The 25,844-nt window shown below is 37.9% G+C and overlaps 1 protein-coding gene and 1 long non-coding RNA gene across 5 annotated transcripts in view; one reads left to right on the forward strand and one right to left on the reverse strand.

Annotated features, from left to right (window-relative positions):
* The window catches only part of LOC126825069 (uncharacterized), a 71,785-nt gene that overhangs the window by 19,499 nt on the left and 26,442 nt on the right, over positions 1-25,844 (forward strand). Inside the window, exon 8 of one of the 4 annotated variants that reach the window (XM_050554510.2) lies at positions 2,298-5,466. The exons of 2 other annotated variants lie outside the window; for them this stretch is intronic. In XM_050554510.2, the coding sequence (XP_050410467.2) occupies positions 2,298-2,368 (71 nt within the window). In that variant the 3' untranslated portion in view covers positions 2,369-5,466. Of the gene's footprint in view, positions 1-2,297; positions 5,467-16,853; positions 16,981-25,844 lie in introns of those variants that run through there. One more of the 4 variants, XM_050554508.2, reaches the window with a different exon arrangement.
* On the reverse strand, positions 20,850-22,673 carry LOC130013100 (uncharacterized). The gene is made up of 3 exons (XR_008788451.1): positions 22,150-22,673; positions 21,372-21,460; positions 20,850-20,930 (listed from the first exon to the last, which is right to left on the reverse strand). It is a non-coding gene; the product is annotated as an uncharacterized LOC130013100 (long non-coding RNA).

The raw sequence follows: 25,844 nt of genomic DNA on the forward strand, positions 1-25,844 counted from the left end.
CAATTTTAAGAAATTACGATCTCATCCCTGGCTGGTACGCCTATGTGAGTAGATGTAAATGAATTATATGTTTGACAATAAAACACACGGTTGAGAAAGAAATGTAGGCTATGAGTAGCAACTGAATATGGGATGCCAATAAAGAAATGGCGGGGGGGGGGGCAATGCAATGGTTAGCACGTGCACGCTGTATCATAAGGTCTGTCATTGAGGTCTCTCTCTCTCTCTCTCTCTCTCTCTCTCTAGTTTGAAATGGAAGGTACAAATAGAAATATACGGGTGGCAAATATAACACGCAGTTGGAAATGAAATGTATTGGTAGGAAATGAAATATACGAATAGTATATAGATAGAACATGCGGTTGGCAATGAAATAATATGGGTAGCCTACTCCGGGCGGTAGGCGGGCGGGCAGGCAGATCAGGTAGAACAATTTCAATAAGCCTCTGCTGCTTTCGCAGGAATGAAATTAGATTAAGTTTGTATTTTATCTACTTTGTGATAAACAAAAGTGCAAAGAAATGCGTTTTCAATTTATTAGTAAAGATTTAAAATTTCACAGAATACGGAGCTTTTCACATGTGTGCTACTTCCATCTACACACGATGTCGGTTTCGCTGTCTACGCTTCGCTGTGAACGAATTGTTCATATGCACTATGAAGCTTCAAATAACAAATGACAATTAAAAAGGGATTCTGGGTCTGTATTTTGATTAAAAGCACAAACAATCTGCAAGAATGTTAGGTTTATTATATAAAACGAATGGCGAATAACCATCCTTATGGCTCTAGGCTATTCGCCATTCGAATGGCGAATATGCACTCCGCTTTTTATGAAGAGTATATATTAGATCTGGCCCCGAGTTAACAAAGCATTCTCAGACTTAAGTTGAGAATTTACTCAAAATTGTTCCCCTTATTTTAACTAAAATATAGCCCTTTATAAAACTTTTGTTGTTTTAATGTATCAAATACATCAATAAGAAACTATGTGCAAGGTTTTGTGTTTCTGGATCAAAGATATTTGTCATAAACAGTGATTGAAAGTTGAGTAAATTCTTAACTTAAGCCTGAAAATGCTTTGTTAACTCGGGGCCTGTACTAATTAAAGATGTATTATGTAAGATTAAGATAAAGAGTCGGCCGTTCTTGGTATAATAGTTCAAAATATAGATGATGACAAATGTATTTATTTTAAATTTCAACCAAATTGCTATGTCTGTGCAGCGTCGATTGTTTATTATCGTAGCAACGGTTCTTGACAATCGGTTATGTTTTTTTATCGTTAAACTCTTAAATGGCAGCGGTGTTCTAATCCATCTAAAATCGGAGGCATCCGATGATCCAGAGTGTTGATTACGGGCTTGTCATGTTAATAAATGTCTAAGTGATAATTTATATAACATTTGAAGCCAGACACATTGACCTGCAATAGAAAGATTTAGTTCATACATAATGCACCATTAAATAATAATGGGCCGCTCTCATTATAAAGAGGGGATCACGGTGGCTAAGTGGGTAAGAAGCTGGCTCGCTAGCTTGGAGTCGGGTGTTCGATCCCTGCATTGGCCGAGAAAGTTCATCCAGATTTTCCGCCGGCGTGGTTTCCCCTTGTCAGTGATGACAGAGGGCCTGACAAGGAAAGCTGTCTAGTCGTTTGGGACGAAGAACCGAGGTCCCATGTACACATTGGTGTGCACTTAAAAGATCCCTTGTCAGTTGGAATTCGATATAGGAGTAGACCGTAGCGCCGCTGTCCAGGCGAAATTTCCCTTATAGCACACTGTACGGCGTATGCCCGCCTTCATTAGCCCAGTTTAGGAGCAGAACAGTAGGACGTTAAATCCCATTCCATGTCATGATATTGATCTTTTTAGTAAATGCAGGGGCGGATCCACCTGCTTAGCTACATAATTTTTTTTGTAAATCAACACTTTTTATGAGAAAAGTTTCTCGGCCGTGTGCTTTATCCTTTATCGTCAGATTTGGGACAGGATGGACACTCAATGGACGAGATAATGATATAGACATTATGTGATATCACAAGTAATGCTTTGCATCCATCAAATTGAATCACAATGTCATTTATTAATTCATAATAAAAATTGACGTCAAACGAGGTGTTGAATTTCTCTGTTTAAAAAGCACAATGTGTATGTATATACGCCAAAATGACGATAGAGACCATGCGGGAGATACATTGTCTCAGGAACCTGGCAAACCCCCTCCTGCAAAAATTCCTGGATCCGCCCCTGAAATGTATTGTTTGACAAGCATGATATTATTGTTTATTGCAGACTATGACAACACTGCATATATTCCATCAGAAGAGGAAACTTACGAGAATCTGGAAGTCGGGCCAAATTAATCTGCTTAAGATTAATTGTTCATTATTTCTCATTCTTGGTTCAAAATATTCAAGTCGAACCCCCGTCTTAAACATTGCTCAATTTATTGTTTTGTCATCCGCCTTTTTATCAAATCAGGGGATTATCTCAATAGCTTCGTTTGTCTATCCCGTCTGTCACACTTTTTGCATTTTGAAACACATTAACGCTGCTTCTTATTTGTATCGAATGTTCAGACTTCGAATATACATGTTCTTGTTCATTGCATGCATGTGTTGACTTCGTTCGATGGTGAAGATTGTCCGCTTAGACTAAGCAGAGGCTAAGCAAAGTGATAAGTAATTTGGCTGTTCGATGTTTTATAAAAAAGTAAATGTGTAATTAATTTTGAATTAAGGCGGAGGACACTATATATAATTATCCTCACCATTGGCTTGTATCTATGATTATATGTCCAAACAATTAATGATTGTCATTTTGCCCAGTATTTGATGATGGTCATCTATTTATTTTGGGATTGAAATGGCGGAGATGATATTTTTGTTTGTGGTTTGTTTATCTTTTTTTATAGGCCCATCTCCAATCTAACTTATAGGTGTTCAGTTTTTAAGATTAACTTATAATTTTTGTTTGCCCTTTGTTCATCTTTTTTACGCATTCGGGACCTTGCCAACTTGAAAGTCACTGTGTTGAGATATTTTCTATTTGAAGCACGGAGTTATTGCTCCTGTCAGTGACCGCTTCCGTGATCTCTTAACAGGTGGCGTGTTTTGAGATTTCTTCTTCAAACTTGCTGGAATTGTTTTCATAGTGATTATTATGAATCACAGTGATATCTAAAGTCTGGCATAAATTAGACAGAAATGCATTTTGTCACCAAAGTCAAAGTCTTTATTAGGAATTTATTTTATAAAACTACACAGGATTTATAAGCACCTCAGCTCCGGCAACTTAATGACGCATTATGCAAAATTTAGATAAAGAACTTACTGTACTTATGCTAAGTATACCATAATAAAGTCTGGATTATCCATTTTAAATTTAGATAATTGAATGTAAAAAAATATCTAAATGTTAATTTATATAACATTTAAAGCCAGAAAAAAGACCGGCGATAAGCAAATTGGCTCTTGCACAATGCATCCTTATTATTATTACACGATGATAATTATTAGACATTATTTTATTATTTCAGATTATTTTAAAATTATAAATGTTATTATTTTAGATTATTTTAAAATTATAAATGTTATAATTTTTTACTATTAATTCAAAGTTACATATTCTTATTTAACGTCGAATTTGATTATGATAATATTATTTCATGAAGTTAATTATTGGGTCATCTCATGTCATGTGTACCAGTGCTTGTCAGGTGACCCCCTCAGAATATTAGGCAAAATATATATGTTCTAATACATACAAACTTCTGTAAAACTGCAAAGTTATATAACTATAGCATTTATATTGACTGAGATACGTTCTTTTGAATCGAGGTGCCCTTTAGCATAAGTTTGTATGTACTAGAACATATATTTTTTTCATAATTCTCTGCGGGGGTCACCTTACAATTTTCAGAGAATTTGCCCCACTTGACATGGAATGACGGTATTAGACATTAGTTAATTATTTAGATTATTACACGATAATAATTATTAGATTATTTTTTGTAATTATTATAAATGTTATAATTTTACACGATTAATTCTAAAGTACATATTTTAATTTAACGTTGAATTTGATTTAGTATTATTATTATATGATAATTATTATTAGACATTATTTAGATTATTACACGATAATAATTTTTAGACGTTATTTCATTATTTAGATTATTTAAGAACTGTAAATGTTATAATTTTATATTATTAATACTAAAGCGCATATTTTAATTTAACGTCGAATTTGATTCGAATATTATTATTACACATGATAATTATTAGACATTAGTTAATTATTTCACGATAATATTCATTAGACATTATTTCACGATAATATTTATTAGACATTATGTCATTATTTAGATTATTTTATACATTATAAATGTTATAATTTTAAAGTGCATTATAAGTTAACGTTGAATATCAAATGACGTCTTTTAAATAGAGCGAGACAAATGTTTTTGAAGAACCATGTTATTTAAGGCATTTTAAAAGACACCGCAAAAGTTTCATTTGCTCTTCATATTGAGAAATGTTTACGAAATATTTGTTATTTGCTTTCTTTGGGGTACTTTTTGTTGGAAAAAGATACCACCCGTTGAATTCGCGTAAGCTAGAATTTGTGACTTCCAGGACCAGTAAAACCTTTTACGTTCAGGCAATTTAATGACAACTGAGGCACTTCACAAAAGTTGGTGTTAATAATAGTCCTTTATATATTGTTTGTTACTTATTTATGTGTATATTTGCTTTGCTTTTTTTATAAATTGACTTCGTATAGTAATATAAGTATTTAGTTTTATAACAATAAGCATTAGTGGTTAATAATTATTTTACAGTTTCTGTATTGTTTACTATCAGGCGCTTTAATTTGACCACTAGATGAATTTTTTTTTTTTTTCACTTTACCCATCTGCCCCAAAAAGTCCGATTGCGCGAATGTTAGGGGGCAGCTGCCCCCCATGGCTCGTACGTCTATGCCCTCAGCTCAAATTCCTGGACACGCCCCTGACTATATGGTTTATTATCTATATTTGCTTATTATGTATAGTTACGGTGGGTTTGTTATGAACTGACTTCTTACTGTATTAGGATTGTAACTTAATAAGTAATGACGATTGTAATTTATAGTAAATATTGGGTTATTTCAAGAAAAGCTTATACAAAATCATATACAACCAGTCAAATTTCTAGCTACTAATAAGGGCGATAACTTACATTATTATTCTTTATAACTTTCGTTGAAAGTTGGTCGTTTTTTAACAGAATGACAAAGTAGTCATGGCTTTAATTCACGTACCGTCATAGTTGAAGACTGTTTCACAATAACAATAACACAATAATAAAACAACAACCCGACCCATCATATCCATTCGAAAGCACTGACATATTTAACTTTAAAGTATTTTATAAAGTTTTGTATAACCATAGATTTAAATAAAATGAAATAAAAAATATATAGTCTGTATCATCATGAAACTGTCTGAAAAATTGTTTATGCATGTTCAGATTGTTCTCTAATTGGGTATCGTTATCATAATTTCACATTATTACCAGTTTTACCAGGAATTTCTCTTGATGCCAAGCTAAGATATGAGTTGAACTATGCCTAAGATCAAAATAATTATGAAACAATTGTATGACCACCCAATAAGTAAATGCATCCAACTGAAAATAGATGAACGCGGACGAACCAGACAAACATCAGGCTATATTATTCTTCAGGCAAATGTCGCGTTCAGCTAAATCTGAAATCGCCGAATTGATCTTTAGAGCAGATGTAATTAATATAATGTCAGTCAAATTGATTGCATATAAATACAAAACTGAAGTACAAATTAATATTTTAGCAACTGGGCTTTGCATGGGAAATGTGTCTGGGTAACTGGTGTTCAAGGATCTGAAAGGTTGAACACCGGAACGACAACAATAATGCGAGGGCGTGACCAGTACAGAAACTTTGAGTGAAGTCTGTGTCACTACAGACCCGGGATTGTACAGCGCAGTGGATGCTTACGGCTAGCCCCCGGATCCATTCACTTTTTTTGAATTGTCTGTATGTTTGTGTTTTCCTGAGTATGATGTCCTGTCCGTGTATTTGTTTTTTTTTTGTGTAAATTTTGTGTGGTGCAGTCCCCCTGCACTTACTATTTGTGGTGTTACCGAACCGTGAGTTCCACATCCGTTCCCACCGTATTTCAAGCAGGTCTTGTAAAGTTGTCTCACAATGGTGACAACACTCTTGTCCTAACTGCTAACATCTGTGTCTGGTGTGAATACCAACAGCGTCCATTCATTTAGTTTGATATTTGCAGTTTATTGTTTATTTGTAATTTCTGTGTAGTATGTGTCTTAATGTCTTTTCGGTTTTGTTTGCGTGTAGTGCGGCCCCCTCCACTTACTTTTACAGAACATTAACCGACAGGAAAACCAGAATCCTACATGGCAAATATATGTCCTATGGTGCCTTATGTAACATTTAGATAATGAGCCGATATTTATCACTATAATAGTTTGAAAATAGACAATTAAAAAGGAATTAACTTACCAAGACAATAATCAACTCTCGATGCTGGCCCGTATCGTATAGATTTTCAGCAGATTTAAATACGGTTCAAACAATCGAAGTTACAGTGTTATTATGACGATGACATATGTCAGCGCTTTATCTAATCTTTCATAATGCCGCTTAAGATTATTTGCTCGTCAGTTTGTGAAAGATTGACAACAGATTGATCATTACTGGCTAAGTATATTCGAATCGAATCCCCGTCTTAAACAATGTGCATAATATAATTTTTATTAAATTTTATAATTTGTTTCGATGAGAAGTTTGTCACAGATCACAATAGATTTTTCGATGGATTTTATTTTAATTTTCCTCTCTACGACTTTAACTTTAACCACAGGGAGCCGCCATGGCTAGGTGAGTAAGACGCTGGCTCGCTAGCGGGAGGTCGCCGGTTCGCTTCCGGTGTTGGGCGAGAAAGTTCATGAGTGGCGCAGGACGGCTGGCCTGACGAGGACAGCTATCTAGTCGTTCGGGTGTGGCAAAAAACCCAGGTTCTGTCTACATATTGGCGTACACGTAAACTATCCCATGGCAGTTGGAATTCGATATAAGAGTAGGCCGCAGCGCCGCTGTTCAGGCAAAATTTCCCTCATAGCACATTGTATGGCGTATAGTCCGCCTTCATTAATCCAGTCGGAGCATAACAGTGGGACGTTAACCCCCATTTCTTTTCATATTATGAACTACAGATTTCAGATTTGAGAAAAGCATTTAAGAGGTTGACCACGGAAACTGTTAGATACGCAAAAGTGAAGTAGGGCACGAACGCGTAAACAAAAACGTAAATCTATGCCACATAGTCAAAGCACCTAACCCCATAAGCAGTTTTCCATCCACATAAAATCATGAATATTCCACAGAAATAATTAAATTTAAAAACTTTTCTTGGATACATGCATACTAAACCAGGAAATGAATAAAGCCCGCCATGCAAAAGGTATAGGGCACAGGAAAGGGAGAGAAGGCCTAATAAAAGAAGGAACTACCAATTGGAAAAACTGAGGTGGCCTGAAAGACAAAGTTGTCCATGTATCTCGGCTTTAAATCACCTACTGCCACAATTTAAAAGAGATAAATTAAAGACTATTAAGTGGGGGGCAGACGAGCGTATTTTTTCGCCCGATCGCGGCGATTTTTAAAATCGCTCGAAAAATACGCCCGTGTGCCCCTTCAGGGCGACGACGATTCTACTCGGCGAACCATTCGCCAGATCAATCGCTCGTATCTAGCATGTAAGATATTTTCGGCCGAATATTTTTCGCCGGCGATTAAATTCGCTCGTGTGCCCGTGCCCAGCGTATATTGTCGGGCGATTCATTTTTATAAGCCAATCATCGAGATGTTGATATCACATGATCTCAAAGTCACGTGGTCGACAAGTCATGTGATCGACATAATTACTCACAGAGTGGCGTACGCTCTTGAGACGATCGCTACGTGTGCCCGTTCGTTATCGGCCGTAAAAAAATCGCTGGCGAATTTCAATCGCCGCGATCGGGCGGAAAAATACGCTCGTCTGTCCATAGCATTACATCAGTAAAAAAACACAACATATGATAAAACCCAACATGCCCGCTTCATTGAAATGTTTTGATATGTTAAGAGAGAAATGTTTTATATCAGTTTTTGTTTAACCATAGATTTAAAGAAGGCGAAAAAAAAAAGAATAAACGATGTTTAACGTTCTACTTTTCGGCACCATCTGTCGTGCGATTCGTTGCGATAGGAGCGTCCCTACTGAGTTTATGATCTGATACGTGCAGATACGTTCGGATACGTTTAGAATCGATCAACACAATTGTTACGACTGACCTCAATATATGATAATACCTGATAGGATCACTACTTGTCTGCGATTTCAATCGTAGCACGAATCGCGATAGTGGGGAGACGGGCATACACCATGTTGTGTGATATTTTGTCCGTACAATGGCGTCTCCGCTTGTACCTCTTCGAATTCTTACCCCGATTGAGTCCAAGATCTGGTACGTGCAGATACGTTCGGATACGTTTCGATGCGATCATCAGGATGCGATGCGTTCTTTTGCGTTAGGATACGAATGGATTTCATTGTTTCCTGAACTTCTAGAGAGATCGCAGTGCATCTTGACAGAGCGTGGTATTTGTCTTGTCAAGGCTGATCCCGATCACCACGATTAGTTGCGAACTGTCGAGCTTTGTTAGGATTTAATAAGATCTGAAGCGACTGACAATTAATCGTGTGGATCATAGATAATTTTTGAACCATCCAACACTTTTCTACGATCAACACGAATGTTACGACTATCCTCAAGATATGATAAGACCTGATAGGATCACCACGATTACTCCACGATTTCAATCGTAGTGCGACCATGCAATGGACCCGACCCACACAGCACTCTTTGGGATAGTCAAAAAACTTGCGAATATTATGTTTTGACGTGGTGTATTTGGGTTAGTGACAGCTAACACGAGACTAGTTCAGCTCTGAACGTAGGTCTCATACGTTCAGGAAACAGCCTATTGACTCCTTGTCGAAATATTTTCAGTTTTCAATCCATTTTACTGGGCAACTCTTTACTGCTAAATGATCGCGTGTCTTCCCTGCGAGCACCTGTACAAGGTAAAGGAACATTTTAATGAGAAAATAAAACCTTGCATACCTCGCTAAAGTCAGTATGTGCGAAACAACATGCTGTTAAAAATGCGTCCCCTTCCGTTAAACAGCTTGGCAGCGGCAACTGAAATCTAATATAGGGTAACGCACAACTTTAGGAACCTCGGCGATATAAGACGAAGAGAAATTTAGTTAAGCGGTGGGGGTGGGGAGGAATTGGAATCTTTACATTGTACAGGCTTTAACATGGATTGATACGATACCGTTTAGCAGTAATAAGTAGCCCAGTAAGATTAAGTGGGAACTAAAAAACTTTCGACAAGGAGTCAATAGTCCGAGGCCTTCCAAAACGTACAGGGCGGGTTAACGAGAACTGATGTTCACAGCTGAACTACAGCGAAACCAGCCTCTATCAGCATGGCAAACAGCATAGTTAAACACAGTTAAAATATCTGGTCATGTATTTTTAAACCAATTATCGCACAGGAATTAGACCCGCATTTTCAAACAGTGTCTAAAATAATCCGTGATTAGGTAGAGGCTTTTATCATTGCTGCAAGGGGCCCAATAGGAAGTAGATTAGAAAAGCATAATGTTAAAACAGTGTTTTCCAACCTGGGGTCCGCGAAGTCAGAGGGGTCCCTTGGGGGTCCACGGGGAAATGGATATCCGAGAAATAAGATATTTAGATAGCCAAATAAACAATAGTACGAAATGTGTGGTATTCGGACAATGAATTTCAGTAGACTGATATCCAGTCACAATTTGTTTTGTTCTTCAGATTGAATAGAAGCACAGGAACATACTCAATTTAGATTAAAGCGGCGTGCCTCTGCTTTTCTTTTCAAAATATCTTTATTGGGTGTCATCTCAGATTAACATTCGAAAAAATAATCATATGTAACTTCTGTATAAACTTGCAATATCGCAATTCTTTATTTACATTTTCGTTTTTAGGTTTGTCATAACATTACACTTTCCCACGATTTGGAAGCAGTGCCGGATTCAGATGGAGAGAAACCCTATTCTATTCCGCTTAAGGGGCCCTCTCCACCCCCCCCCCCCCTCCCTCACAACAAGAGGAAAATAAAAGTGTGTTTGAGTCAAGGATGATGACAAATCTTTAAATCTTTAAGACTATTGTGCGTTTAAAGCAAGCTTATGACAGTGTACAAAAATATTATATACCTAGGCCCGAGACCCCCTAGAATTTGAGGCCATAGGTTTCAGTCTGCCAAGCCCGTAAGTAAATCCGACACTTCTTTAAAGATTAAAATGTTATTGCTATTTTCAAAAATTACTTTTCACATCTGCTGATTATTTACACATGTAACCATAAAGGGTATTCGTGTCATGTGTCGATAAAATATTTTAAAATGTCATTTTCATATATTATTATTGCTCAATATATTTACAATTTTTGTACAACTGGGTTACATGGTACAATAAGATTAAAATCGTTTATTTACAAAAACGTGAAAAATAGGCCTTTATTTGCAGTTACCAGGCTTCAATGGTCTAGAATAAATGTACATCCTAGTTCCGCACGAGTGACTTCCGGGTCTACATCTCTTTCTCTTTGTCGGGATAATTGACATTTTGACAAGCGGCGTCAGTGAGAACAAAATTTACGGTCAATGTGAACTTTTTACTTTCGTGGGTAAATATAAGGGAAATTTCTCTGAAATCAATGACGAATAATACTTTCTATAAACAATTAATACATCAGTCAGTGCACTTAACTGAATCATCTTAAGCTACCCCGCAGCTGATTTAGTCAAAGATTTAAGTACAAGTCAACGTTACAGAATATCACAATTATGGTATTCTCGAATAATGATTGACTCAATGATTAGGCTAATCAAAGTTTATAAAATGTTAATTTAAAATTTAATCAGCTTTTCAGAATATGAATGTTCAGAAAATGGGAGATTAAATCTCAAATTAGCACTAATCTAATTTGTAAAACATGGGCATGAAAGTCTAATAAGCACCCGCAATGAATGTCTTAATGGGGGATGTATCGATGGACAGATAAATATATCAGTAAATAGGACACAAGTGAGAGAAACATACGAATATACAGACACAGAAAGTTACTATATGCGGGACCATTTTATTTTCTGTAGGTGAGCATAGATAGGAAAGAAAATAAATATGATGATATGTAGGAGGGTTATGTTTCTGGGTAGACCGTAAACATTAAATGAAAATGAAATGCCGTTTTAAGTCCTACTTTTCTGCTCCGATTAGACTAATGAAGACAGGCATACGCCATACAGTGTGCTATGATGAAACGTTTGCCCGGACAGTGGCACTAATGCCTACTCTTATATCAAATTCCAACTGCCAAGGGATCTTTTACGTGCACGCCAATGAGTACACGGGACTTCGGTTTTTCGTCCCAACCGAACGACTTGACAGCTGTCCTTGTCAGCCCATCCGTCCTGACACTGACAAGGGGAGGCCACACCAGAAAAGGTCGATGAACTTTCTCGGCCAACACCGGGATCGAAAACGCGGCCTCCAGACTAACGAGCCTGCGTCTTACTCACTGAACCACCGTGGCTCCCAACATTAAATGGAATACTTCTGTCATTTTCCGATACATGATAACATGGTTACATGCGCAATACGAGGTAGAAGAATTGTACCCCAATGTTAAAGTTTTTTTTGTCAATTCAAATTAACATTGATGTTGTGATCTTACCGGGAAAAGGTGAGCTACTGATATCCAATATTCAAGACAAAATAAACATTTTACCATTGGTACACGAGTCGTGTACCATAGTGCGTTTCAGCGTCATTTGTAATAAGTGACCAGAAAGAACGAAGCTAGACATATTCCACAACTCATGTCAAACGGTGACGCCAAATCTTATCCGGAGAGCATGCGCAATAGACTGGAATAACCAGACGCTAGAAATTGATATTCGGTTGAGATACATGCCGTATTTCGCTAACATAACTGATTTGAAATTAGAGTCCAAACGGAAATAATTGAATATAAATCAGTTTATATACAATCAGATTGCATTATTACATGCGTTGTGACCCATTTGGGTCATTTTCTAGGTCCCAAATATTAGCGATTTAGCTCCTTTAATTATCCAATAAAACAAAAATGCCTAGTCAGCATTAAAACAAGTATCTACGTCTTTTTGTCTCGACCTTTCAGTAGGCGAACGTCGTCGTCGAAAAGCCTAAAACTTCAAAATCGGAATCACTGAAATACAAAATGAAATGAAATGTTGTATAACGTGTCACTTTTTTGCTCCGAGTGGACTAATGAAGACGGACATGCGCCATACAGTGTGCTGTGACAGACATTTTACCCGGACAGCGGCACTACGACCTACTCTTATATCGAATAACAAGTGTCAAGGGATCTTTTAAGTGAACACCAACGTGTATACGAGACTTCGCTTGTCGTGCCATCCGACAAAATCCTTGCACCAGGGGCAAGAAAAACCCTCATCTGAGACTCCTGAGGGACTTGCTAGGCCAGTACCTGGACCCCCTGGTTAGCGAGCCAGAATCTTACTCACTGAGCCATCGTGGCTCCCGTGTAATGGTCTAAAGCTATTCGAACGACTATCCACGCTTTCTAAATCAGTCTCACAGGTGTCACCCAGGACATGTTAAGACCAGGCTTGAAAAATATATTTTTAAAACTTGCATGCCCGTAACGGACTTAAAAAAGCCAACGGGGTTAGAAGACCCAGCTAAAACCAGCGAGGTAAGTCAAAACTAGCTATAAACCACGAGGTTAGACAGGAGGCACTACACTTTGAAGGGATCTTAACCACGATGGATGATAGACCTTAAGATCTTGGGCGTATCGACTAGTTTGTGTCTAAAATAAGGATGTTAAGTCTCATTTACAAAGATATTAGAATAAAATTATCACTATCCCCGACGTCACGATTAACAACACAAAGACACCTTCTGTTACGTCGGCGTAAGCATTAGCTCTGATAATCGTTTTTGTTTCTTAAGTGGCATTTACACTTAGTTAGTTATTAGCCATTAATGATATACATATATACTCTTCAAAAAAAAGTAGGGAATATTCAGAAACAATACGAAACTGCGGAAATGCACTGCTGTTTTTATTAGAGGTAACCAGTGTGTGTGTTAATAACAGGCCAATTGCCTACACATGAACATAAACAGTTCATATGGGCGACTTATCTCACGGGCCCCATTTCACTCGCAAAGAGATACACTGTCAAAAGTGAAAATGGACGTTTTTGATTTTTGTCTTAATAATGAGTAATTGCTCCAACAATCCTTAGACATTCAGCAATTCTTCGTAGCATGCTCCTAATCAACCGTCCAAACACGATTTGGGGCAATCTGATCCACTCTTCTTGCAGTGCCACGGCCAATTCTTGCAGTGTTGTCGATTGACGTCGACGAACACTTCTCCCGATCATGCCCTAGATAATATGCTCTATAGGGGAAAGGTCAGGACTCATGGCTGGACAAAACATATGAACAATATGGTGACGCTGAAGGTAGTCATTCACGACACAAGCGTGGTGGACACGGGCATTATCATCTTGAAAGATGAAACGTCGACCTGCACGTTGAGCAAAGGGCAGAACTATCGGTGCCAGGATGTGGTCACGGTAGTACACACTAGTGACCCTGCCTTGAACAATATGCAAGTCAGTTCTGCCAGTCATGCGGTGATTCCTCCCCACACCATAACAGACCCACGCCCGAATCTGTCATGCTGTCTGACGTTAACGTTAGCATGACGCTCATTTACACGCTTCCAAACTCGAGCACGCCTATCGGTGAAATCCAGAGTAAATCTGGGGACTCATCTGAGAACATTACACGCGCCCATCGACGATTACCCCAATTTCTACGCTGCCTACATCATTGACGCATGTTTGTCATGGCCTGGAGAGTTAATGGAGGCACAACACGCGGTCGTCCCGCGTGCAAATTTTAATGGGCTGCATGTAGCCGATTTCTAATTTTTTGGGGTGTTTCTCGAATTCCTGTAACTTGGTACGAGTTTACAGAAAGCTGATTGGCCATTTGTCCTCGATTTCGCCGCACCCGTGTACAAATGTATCGATCCTGGACTTGTGTAGTGGCTCTAGGACAACCTGAACGAGGTCTCTATCATCAACATTGTATGTTTGTTGGTGCCGGTTCCACAGTATGCTGATCACAGACTGTGACATATTAAGCATGTTGGCTACTGCTCGCTGTTTAGTCCCGAAGTGACCTAGTTTGTGTTGAGTGGACGTTAAACCCCATTTCTCTCTACTGCTCGCTGTGGTGTAGAACCCATTTGAAGCATGTCAATAGCACGTAGACATTCATCATGTTGAAGATGTCTCATTGCAAATTAAACGTAACACACTAAAGCAAAGATACGCTAAACAGTAAATCTTATGCAAGAACCGATAGGAAAGCAAACATGGATAGGATAAACCAGCACCCGGCAGTTTTCATCAACCCTTCCTTGACGTGTCAAATTTGACAATGAACACCTCGTGTATGTTGCTATTGCGTGTCGCATGTGCAGCTCAGTGGTTCTGTTGGGGCGATAAGTTCTTCATCTGTGAACATACTCTCAAAGCATGTCAAGTGTCCATGACTATTTATCATATCACAACCCGCATAGGTATTTGCATTTCAATATCCCCTACTTTTTTTGAAGAGTATATAATAAGATATGCATTACCAAAGATTTATTTTCCCTGATAAAATTATTAGACATATTTTTATCCCCTCGTATGCATTTGTAACATATGAAATAAAACTTATAAATAAATTGGTTGCACGTTGGCAACATAGCATAAGACTAAATGCAAAAGACCACTTCTGTCCTTTTTTGTTTTACCGCCTATCTTTCACGTATCTGTCGCTGTCCAGTAGCGAACCAGTTTCGTTTCCAACCTGTGATGAAGTTATTTTTTACATCTTCTTAAACAACTTTATTTTAAAACAATTAGACTGGTAAAAAAAATCACAGACCAAATACTCTCAATCAAAAGTCGAAAATCTTGTGGAATCAATATACCTGTTTTAACATAGTGCAACCTGTACAGTGTATCATAGTAGCCTACTATATAACCTAGTTATACATGTTTTAACATAGTGTAGTCTGTGATGTACAGTGTATCATAGTACTATATGACCTAGATATACATGTTTTAACATAGTGTAGTCTGTGATGTACAGTGTGTATCATAGTACTATATAACCTAGATATACATGTTTTAACATAGTGTAGTCTGTAATGTACAGTGTATCATAGTACTATACAACCTAGATATACATGTTTTAACATAGCTCAACCTGTGATGTACAGTGCACATAGTACTATATATTCTAATTATATTTGTATTAACAAAGTGTAACCTATGCTATACAGTATATCTTATTACTACACACGATTCCACCTTTGATGTACAGTATATCATGGTATTCACACCATTCAACCGATGATGTACAGTATATAATCGTACTATACACCATTCAACCTTCCAAATTCTAAGGGGGGTTGGATGGCTGAATGGTTAGCACGTGCGCGCTGTATCATAAAGTCTGTCATTGAGTCAACTGGCGTGGTTTCGAATCCCCGGTTGTACGTGACAAGGAGTAGGGTCGCCTATCCAACCTCGTGGGTTTTCTCCGGGTCCTCCGGTTTCCTCCCACTGCTAAAGACCCCTACCCGCGAGCGAATTATGGAAATAAAATTGAACCATGTGTTAGTCCCAAAATGACCTAGTTTGTGTCGAGTGGACGTTAAACCCCATCTCTCTCTCTCTCTCTCTCTCTCTCTTCTCTCTCTCTCTCTCTCTCTCTCCAAATTCTACACAGAAGTAACAATTATAAAACTTGTGAATTATTCAGGCTTACTCTAACTGGTTATCAAATTGACCTTAATAAATCACCGTATGTCTACATAACCTGAGAAGTTGACTGAAATGTGATACATAAATCAAAAATTCAAATGATTATACAATATGTTTAAAAAGATGTAGTGTCTATTACTGTGAGAACTTCCTTGTTGTATACCAACTATTAAAGTAGAACAACCATCTTAGAAAATATTGATTATAAAATCATATAATTATATCAATCGGTGTAGTCCCAGAATGTGGGAGAGGAAGTGGGGTGTAGTCCCCCGATGAGATTTTAGTATGATATGCTGCCTTGCCATAGGCGTACGGACCCTTGCAGCTGCACCCAGACCCAGAATGTGGGAGCGGAGGTGGGGTGTAGTCCCCCGAAGAGATTTTAATATGATATGCTGCCTTGCCATAGGCGTACGGACCCTTGCAGCTGCACCCAGACCCAGAATGTGGGAGCGGAGGTGGGGTGTAGTCCCCCGAAGAGATTTTAGTATGATATGCTGTTTTGCCATAGGCGTACGGACCCTTGCAGCTGCACCCACCCCATCCCAACATTCGGGCAATCAGATTTTTCGAGCAGACCGGAACATTTTGAAAAACAAAAATAATACAGTAACCTCAGCGAGAGAAAAAGATATAAAACAAGTGAGTGTGCTGGACAAATGGCTCTTTCCGATGACGTTTTGCCGATCTTCTATTCAGATATACATGTATAATATAACTTAAATGGTGCACGACTTTAATAAATACTGCACATTATATAATCACGTGGCTTAATCACATTGAGAAATCAGCAGAGCAAAGACGAAAATCTGTTGGAGTTTACAAAGGTACCAAATTCTTTGCCGTAGACACCTCGCTGAATTGCTGTACATATATATTTAAAACAATCATATTCTGACACATATATTCGGTAAGTTTTATATTTTTAAAGGTTTTTTTTAATGCCAAAACATTTTTCTAAAAAATTAAGGCTTTGATGCAGTCTTCATTTTTTTAATTGATACCAAACCACAGAATGTATTATAGTTTGTCATTAATTAAAAGAAATGTGATTGAACTCACTGCAGCCTAATGCAGGCAAATAGAATTAACCATTTCTGTTGAATTATGACCCATAAAGATCACACGTAAACAAAAGAATATTTAAATTGAACTAAAAATTCGAGTGGTGTGGCGGTATAGCAGCAAATGGATCAAGACATTGTGACGGCGCGAAACCAACCGACTGTCGAGAGTAGATCAACTGGGTCTGATGTAAGAAGACCCACGCGATTTTAAACCTATTTTGCTGTTAATATTATTCTGTTCATGGCTATCAGTAGAAGCCTCCTTTGGGGGCCTAGGGCTAATTTTAAGGTCTTACTTTTCTGCGCTTACCGGACTAATCATGCAAAGTGAGAGGCATCTTAAAGGAGCTAAGCGCCCTAGAATATTTTGCAGTTTTTAAAAAATGATTTAATTCTATTTCCCACTGAAAATTCATATTTCAATGGCGCACCTTGGAAAGCTTTCTAAGGAACCAAATATTTGTCATTCTCTGATCAATAAAAGTTTGGTGCCTCCGTCGAGTCATAACATAATTATTGAAATTCTGTATTCCATTAAAACCTTAATTCACAGAAAACAGTTGTTATTTATCCGCTGGGCCTTTTAGCTGCCAATAGGCATATACATGTAGTCTGTTGCCAGACACACCCCGTTTCTTAATCGTAATATATTTTCTATAATTTAAACCACAGACAAACAAAACCAATTAGTTCTTTTTGTACTCTCACTTTCATTTATGTGGCATATTAATTGTCAGGTGACGAAGAATTCTTAAATATGGTGGCTGAAAAATATCGCCTTATAAGAGAGAGAGAGAGAGAGAGAGAGAGAGAGAGAGAGAGAGATGGGTTTTACGTCCACTCGACACAAACTAGGTCATTTCGGGACTAACACATGGTTCAATTTTTATTTCAATAATTCGCTTGCGCGTAGGGGTCTTTAGCAGTGGGGGGAAACCGGAGGACCCGGAGAAAACCCACGAGGTTGGAGAGGCGACTCTACTCCTTGCCACGTACAACCGGGGATTCGAAACCACGCCAGTTGACTCAATGACAGACGTATTGATACAGCGCGCACGTGCTTACCATTCGGTCACCCCCCCCCCCGCGCCTTATAACATGACAGCATACGACACTTTATTCTGTCGTAACACCATGTTATTATTGTCATGGTCTCGCATCCTTGATTTATCGCCTTTATTCTCTACAAGACACAAAAAAACATACCTTTGCAAGCACCACAGTAGACCTCATCACACTATGTAAAGCAAGGCTGACACTTGCACGATTCCGTGCCAGTGCGCAAACTAGTCGTAAACTGGCGTGAAGTCTGCGTAAACCCGTCGTGACTGCGTGCCATGTCGGGACGAGAATTTTGAAATGTTCAAAATTTTGGTCACGACAAAATTTAGTTACCGGGTCGTGAACTATGCGCAAACTGTTCGTAAACTCGTCGTGAATTCGTCGGGACGATGCGGGAGGATGCGTGCCAGTGCGTGGCAGTGCGCGCCATGCCACGACTGTCACGAACTGCCACGAATAGTTCACGAATAGTTCACGACTACTGCGCGACAGTGGCGTACGCGTCGGTGCAGGTGTATATATAGGGCTTCCTGGACACTGCTCGCCATTCCATGCTGATCAGGTTGATAGTGTCGGGGTGCTGATGCATCGTCGTGAAGAAGCAACGGAACCTTTGAGACAAAATTCCAAAGGAATTCTCCACGACACGTCGGGCACGAGACAACCTGTAGCTGTAAATGCGTTCTCGTAGGACCTGTGACCGATGGGAGAATGGTTTCATCATCCAGGTTCGGAGAGCAAAGGCGTCATCCCCTACGAAGTGATAGGGCACTGGCTGGTCATCATTAGGGAGTGGTTCTGGTTGAGATACTCCAGCTCTGTTCTCTTCTACAGCATCATGCAGGGAACAGTTACTCTATGTTCCCCCATTCGACGCACCACCCTCTGCCCCAACATCCACATAGAGAGCTTGTAGGTAGTATCTGCCACTGCCATCAGAACACTGCTGTGGAAGCCCTTGTAGTTGTACACTGAAAAAAACTTGTGTTGAAACAACACAAACTTGTGTTGTTTTCAACACAAGTTAGGTGTCTCTATTTAACAACACAAACTTGTGTTGAAACAACACAAACTTGTGTTAAATGTTGAAACAACACAAGACTTGTGTTAAAATTTACCAAACAACACAAACTTGTGTGAAAATCTACACAATACTTGTGTCGAAACTTGTGTTGAAATTTCTGAAACTTGTGTTGAAATTTCTGAAACTTGTGTCGAAATTTCTGAAACTTGTGTTGAAATTTCTGAAACTTGTGTTGAAATTTCTGAAACTTGTGTTGAAATTTCATAAAAACTTGTGTATAACCACCAACAAAAACTTGTGTTTTATTTTCCCTCAATTTAGCAATCTTTCCCATGCAGCCCCCCACCCCTTTTGCTCTGTTTAACCTGTAAAGTTTGATAAATGAGGTAACAATAATTTTATTTGTTAAATTATCATTTATTCATAAAATGATAGGAAAAAGTAAATTAACACCACCAAATCAAAACTAAATAGACATCATTTGAAATGTTAACAGAAAAACAGAGATATAATTCTAATACTAATAAAATTTGTGTTATACTTTGCCCCCCTCCCCCCCACATCACAAAATACAAAATAGCTATTTAATTTTTTCTTTACCCGAAAACAAGAACTAAGAAAAGAAAGATCCCTACCCCATACCCCAAAAATATATAAATCAAATATATCTAAATTTAATAACATCCAAACCAAGCCCTAATTAGATTAATTATGCACTAAATTGAAATACTTTCAGAAACTGAAAAGTGCTACAAAGTCATATTACAAGTGATTTGTGAGGCATCTAGAAATAACTAGCATACACAGAAAACTAAAAAAAGAAAAATGCACTATTTTGCAGGAGTAATAAAATGATGTAGAACCTTTTCCTCATTAAAAAAAAAACAACAAACAAAATGAATATTTTGTACATAAAAGGAGCAAATCATCAAGATTACAGGATTGAAAAATAAAAAAATATCAGAGAAAATCGCAAACATTAAATAATATGTACAAAATATATATAAATAATCACAAGTCAAAAGCAAGGAGGAGCCACTGTGGTTCAGTGAGTGCATTGGCCGAGAAATTTCAACTGGATTTTCCGACATAGTTCCCACACGTCAGTAGTGTAGGACATGGCAAGGGATAATTGGGTATAAGCCCAGAATTGAAACTACCCCCACTGCGTTTACTTTAAAGAACCCTTGATTGACAATTGAATTATCTGACTCAATGACAGACCCTTCTGATCCAATGTGTGTGTGTTAACCATTCGGCCCTCCTGGGTTCCCTTTAAACAACCCTTGACAGTTGAAATATTTGATATAAGAGTAGGTTGTAGGGCAGAATCACCATAATAACACAGAAAAGAAGGATATTAAACCCTATTTCATTTCATAAGCAAGGGAAAGTCACCTTAATGTAGGTCAAGGTTTTTTGTAATTCTGGGTATATTTGATCTACATTTGGTTTCTAGACTATGCCTATTAAATACTTTATGATTTCCGACCAAATTCTAAGTGATTTATATGTCACTTTACATTCTATATTATACATAAATTTCTGTAGAGAATTAAAATCTAATTGTGTTTGGGATGAATATTTAACAGTAAAAACAAAAAAAAATATTCAAAAATAGGGATAAATGCATTCTTTTCCAGAATTATAAAATAAATTGATGCTTGGGATCTCTTGTTGTTATCATACATCAAATAATCTTCCAGCCTAAAAAATAAAAAGTAGGCAATAAGAATACTTTCTTACTATTTATGGTTCACAATGTTTAAATAAACAATTTATTTTGCCACATCGAGACTGAGTCTCTATTTTGTTTCATCTTTGGGTAACACTTATTGTGTCTTGTCCAGTAACAGACCCAGGCAGATTATTATATTTTATTTCCATCGACAACAAATTGGATATTACCTATTAAAATCTATTTGAAAAGTAAAATATTGTCCATTTTTATACTGCTATTTACTGTAAAAATACACATAGGGTCTATCACAACTTGAAGAAAATCAATGGATGTGATTGTCAAAAATCAAGAATGCCAAGACTTGAATAGGAGAGTCCTAGGCATTGCCCCAAGAAGAATAACTAGATTACCAATCAAGTGTATAGAACTAGTTGATGATTAAAAATACAAATACGTATGTTACTTACATTTTACCTGATTATCAAGCTCTGTGAGAAAAAGTTTCCATAATATGAATAGCCATTTCCAACTGTCTTGATCTTTCTGATGTAGTTAACTGAGAAAAAAAACATACTATGTTTTAGTTGACTTAAATCGATTCAATATTTAAATAGACGAAAGTTTTAATTTAATTAAATTGTATTGTAATGTGTTGGTTTGCTTTGTCACAGATGAGACAAAATGAAAAAAATGAAATGAAATGGGGTTTGGCGTCCTACTGTTCAGCTTCGACTGGGCTAATGAGGTTGGGCATATGCCATACAGTGTGCCACGAGAGAAATTTTGCCGGGTACCGTGACCCTAAGGCCTACTCTTGTATCAAATTCTAACTGCCAGGGGCTCTTTTACATGCACGCCAATGTGTACACGGGACCACGTTTTTTTGTTCAATCTGAACGACTAGACAGCTGTCCTTGTAAGGCCCCCCGTACTGCATCGTCTTACTGCAAACCCTCGACCTTAAAATATACAAACCAGTGTCTAACCCACTTGGTCACCATGGGTCCCCACAGATGAGATAGTCATATCTACATGTATCTGGACATAAGTAAGATTCTGTCTGTGCACATACATGTACGTGTACAGTTTTACTATACTAAACTGAATTTTAAATTTCAAAATATTAAAATGAAATCGAGGTTTATGTCACATCAGCTCCAACCGGGCTATATTGTGCCAAACACATTATGGTGAGATTCTAAAATACCACAACAACAATCTTTTCTATTAGAATTGAACACTCACCCTCCAAAAACACCTATGAGAAATCATAGGTGCTCAAATCACCATTTCTTCAGCTCTTTCTTTTCCCATATTTGGGTTTTTTGACTTATTTTATTATATGATCTTTGATTTGCTATGGCATCTAATATGGAAACTGAAAAATATGAATATGTGACATGTAATTAACTGTTTAAGATACCTTACCATATACAAACTGTGTGATATCTAAAACCATTTGAATCCCGAAGATCTTACCCAAGCCTTGAAAATCTGTTTTAATAACCCTTGTTTGTCATGTGACTGGACTGTCACAGTAATTAGAAGAGAGTCATGTGGCTTAGTGTGTAAGGCACTGGCTTGGTACCCGGGAGGTTGCGGGTTCGCTCCCAGTGTTGACCGAGAAAGCTCATTTGAATTTTTCAGCATGGATTCCATGCCTAGTCGTCATGGTGGCTAAGTGGGTAAGACGCTGGCTCGCTAGCCTGGAGGTCGGGTGTTCGATCCCTGCATTGGCCGAGAAAGTTCACCCAGATTTCCCGGCGTGGTTCCCCCTTGTCAGTGATGCTGGACGGAGGGCCTGACAAGGACAGCTGTCTAGTCATTCGGATGAAATGAAAAAACGAGGTCCCGTGTACACGTTGGCGTGCACGTAAAAGATCCCTTGACAGTTGGAATTCGATACACCGCAGTGCCGCTGTCCGGGCAAAATTTCCCTCATAGCACACTGTGTGGTGTATGCCTGTCTTCATTAGCCCAGTTCGGAGCAAAACAGTAGGACGTTAAACCCCATTTCATTTCTAGTCGTTTCAATGGAACACAAAACCCGAGGTCCCATTGGCGTGCATTTAAGCCGATAGTATGGTAGTTGGAATTTGTTGGCTGTAGCACCCGTGTCACAGTTCGACTGCTAGTTTGCGATACCCACTCGATATGAATGAGTGGTGATTGGATAATGAATTCTAAAATCAGACGAATGCTTCGGCGAAGCGGACACACCACTCAAATACAATTCGGCCAAATATATCAAACATGTTTGATTCGGGCGTATGTCAGTGGATAAACTAGGTGAAGTTTAGCGCCAGTTGATTCAGCCAAATCCTTTGGCTAGTTTATCCAGCACTGACGATTTAAGTTTGTACTTTCTTTATATGCAAATATCACATTTGAAAGAGGCTGTAAGCCTACTTTCTTTATATGCAAATATCTTATTTGAAATAGGCCATTATTATGTGATTCCCCACTTGAATGTGACTAGGAATAGGGTCGCCTGTCCAGCCTTGTGGGTTTTCTCCGGGTCCTCCGGTTTCCTCCCTTTGCTAAATACCCCTAGGGTGTATTCGAAACAGTGTTCCGGTGCAGAGAACGGACGGAGAATGGGTTCTTGTTGGACTTGAGCAGTCTGGAATGCGTTCACGAACACATTCCCGTTCTCAAATCCCACACTACCCCATAGCTGATGTGAGGGAGAACAAACATGGTCGACGTATCGATAACTGATAACTGCTGAGAAAACAGCATCATGGGTGCATTTATTAATTTAAAAGTTTAATACCGTTCGAAAATTGGATGTAGTATGTGGCCAGTATAACATCAAGTAAGTTAGGTTGCCAGGCAACGAAACATATGCCCACAGCAGTTTAATCGTTTGCGCAGTCAACAGGGATTGTCGCATATTCATTCTTTTGTAGGTAATGTGGGCATTTACAAGAAAATTTCATACAAGATTATAATTTTCGTCGTTTGTGGGTTTACAAAGGTTCTACAAACTGAAACAAGGGCCTTAATTGTTGAAATTTGACAGATTTTTTTTGTTTTGTGTTTTACTAATTTAAATAATGCATACAATTTTCATACAAATCGGATGATAATTTTGTTGTTCGCGCGTTCACAAGGTTCGAAAAAGTAAAACAAGGGCCACAACTCTAGACATAATTCACAGAAATCGCAGAAATTTAATAGACGTCTTCGTTTCACTAATTTAAAAGATTCAAATGAATTTCACAAAGTGAAACAAGGGCCATAACTCCAGAAGAAACTAACAGAAATTATTGAAATTAAATAGGATTCATCTCATTAAAATAAACAACATATCAATTTCAAAATAATCAGTTCTGTAGACGACGGACAAACCTACGGACGAGGGCGTATCAAAAGGTGATGTAATCGTCATCCAAAGAATTGAAAAGCAGTAAAACGGTGTCATAATTTATCAAAATTATGCTTAATAGCGAAGTAAATACTAAACAAGTTATCGTAACAGATTGTATAAATTTAATTTCATCTTGTTACCATGGATACCGTTCTCTCATGTTCGAGACTCATGAAAGTGTTTTCATGTTCTTCAGCCGTTCTCGAACCTGTGCAAACACTGTTTCTAATACACTCCTACGGTACGCGCAAGCAAATCATTCAAATAAAATTGAACAATATTAGCCTCGAAATTACCTAGCGCCAGTAAGTATAAAGGATCTATCCGACAAACACTAACAAAAACTCTAGGTTGATTACATGTCATTTGGGACTCACGTCATTTGGGACTCGCGTCATTTGGGACTCAAAAAAATATGACCACGACATTTGGGACTCCGGTATACGACGTTTGGGACTTTGGTATACGTCGTTTGGGACTCGGGTTAACGACGTTTGGGACTCGGGATAATTTATTAGAAATAGGCCAATTCAAACAAAACACGAAAGAAAATATTTATTAACATGAAACACGTGGTTAGTAAAAGGCTCAACCAAACGATAAAACATTAGTTGCACTTACGGTTCTTTGATAATCATCGTTTCTCATAAAAGTTTTATATTTATTTAAAACGAATAATATGCTGATGAATTTATTTGAAAATGACCTACACAAAAAACAAAATAAATATTTACACGACATGCAATCTTTTTTTACAAGCCCCTATAAATTGTTAACGATAATCCGTGAGCTGCACGTTGACATGCTTGTCGTAGATGGCAATACCAATTGATAAATTAGTGCGTACAAGGCAAAGTTTTTTTGTGGAAAATATAAGAAATGGCAACGATCAAAGCGGGATAATTAAAGCTGATTAACTGATAATCCCAATGTTATTACAGTATGTTCAAAGAAACCTAACGGTTCTTTGGTGGATGAGGAAAAACGTGAGTTGTCAATCATCGAGAATGGCGGCCGTGTGTTGATTGCAGTTATACCGTTTCACGAAAAAACATTAGCAGTGGTCGGTCAATCAAGCTCGTTTACTATTTATAACGCAAATTTTTCGTTTCGGTTAAAACAAAATATACGTCCATTTTAATTGGCCGAAGGATGTGTGACTAATAGAAATATGGCGGGCGGACAAACTGACCAAACAGTATATTTCGAGGTATTTGAGGTAAGCTAATTTAATATTATATCATAACTGCATGTGCATACTTGTGTTTCTGTGTGATTAAATATTCAAAAAATCATTCTTAGGATACAGCCTCGACACCAGTCAGCCCTGAATTGCAATGTTTGTTTTGTGTTCTGGGCGCCATTTTGAAAAAAAACTGACATGACCTATATAATACAATCCAGCGATAGTGCAGTCAATTTCCTTTAAAAGGGAATCCGAATTTGTTAATTTTCTGCAATATCACTTCGGTGGTAGCGGACGTTAAATAAAGCTATTTCACGTACAAAGACCTACAATAAAATCCAGGTGAATTGGGAAAAATATTCATGTATTTTCTTGATGAAG

The sequence above is a fragment of the Patella vulgata genome, chromosome 6 (genome assembly GCF_932274485.2).
Source record: "Patella vulgata chromosome 6, xgPatVulg1.2, whole genome shotgun sequence".
Classification (NCBI taxonomy): Eukaryota; Metazoa; Mollusca; class Gastropoda; family Patellidae; genus Patella; species Patella vulgata.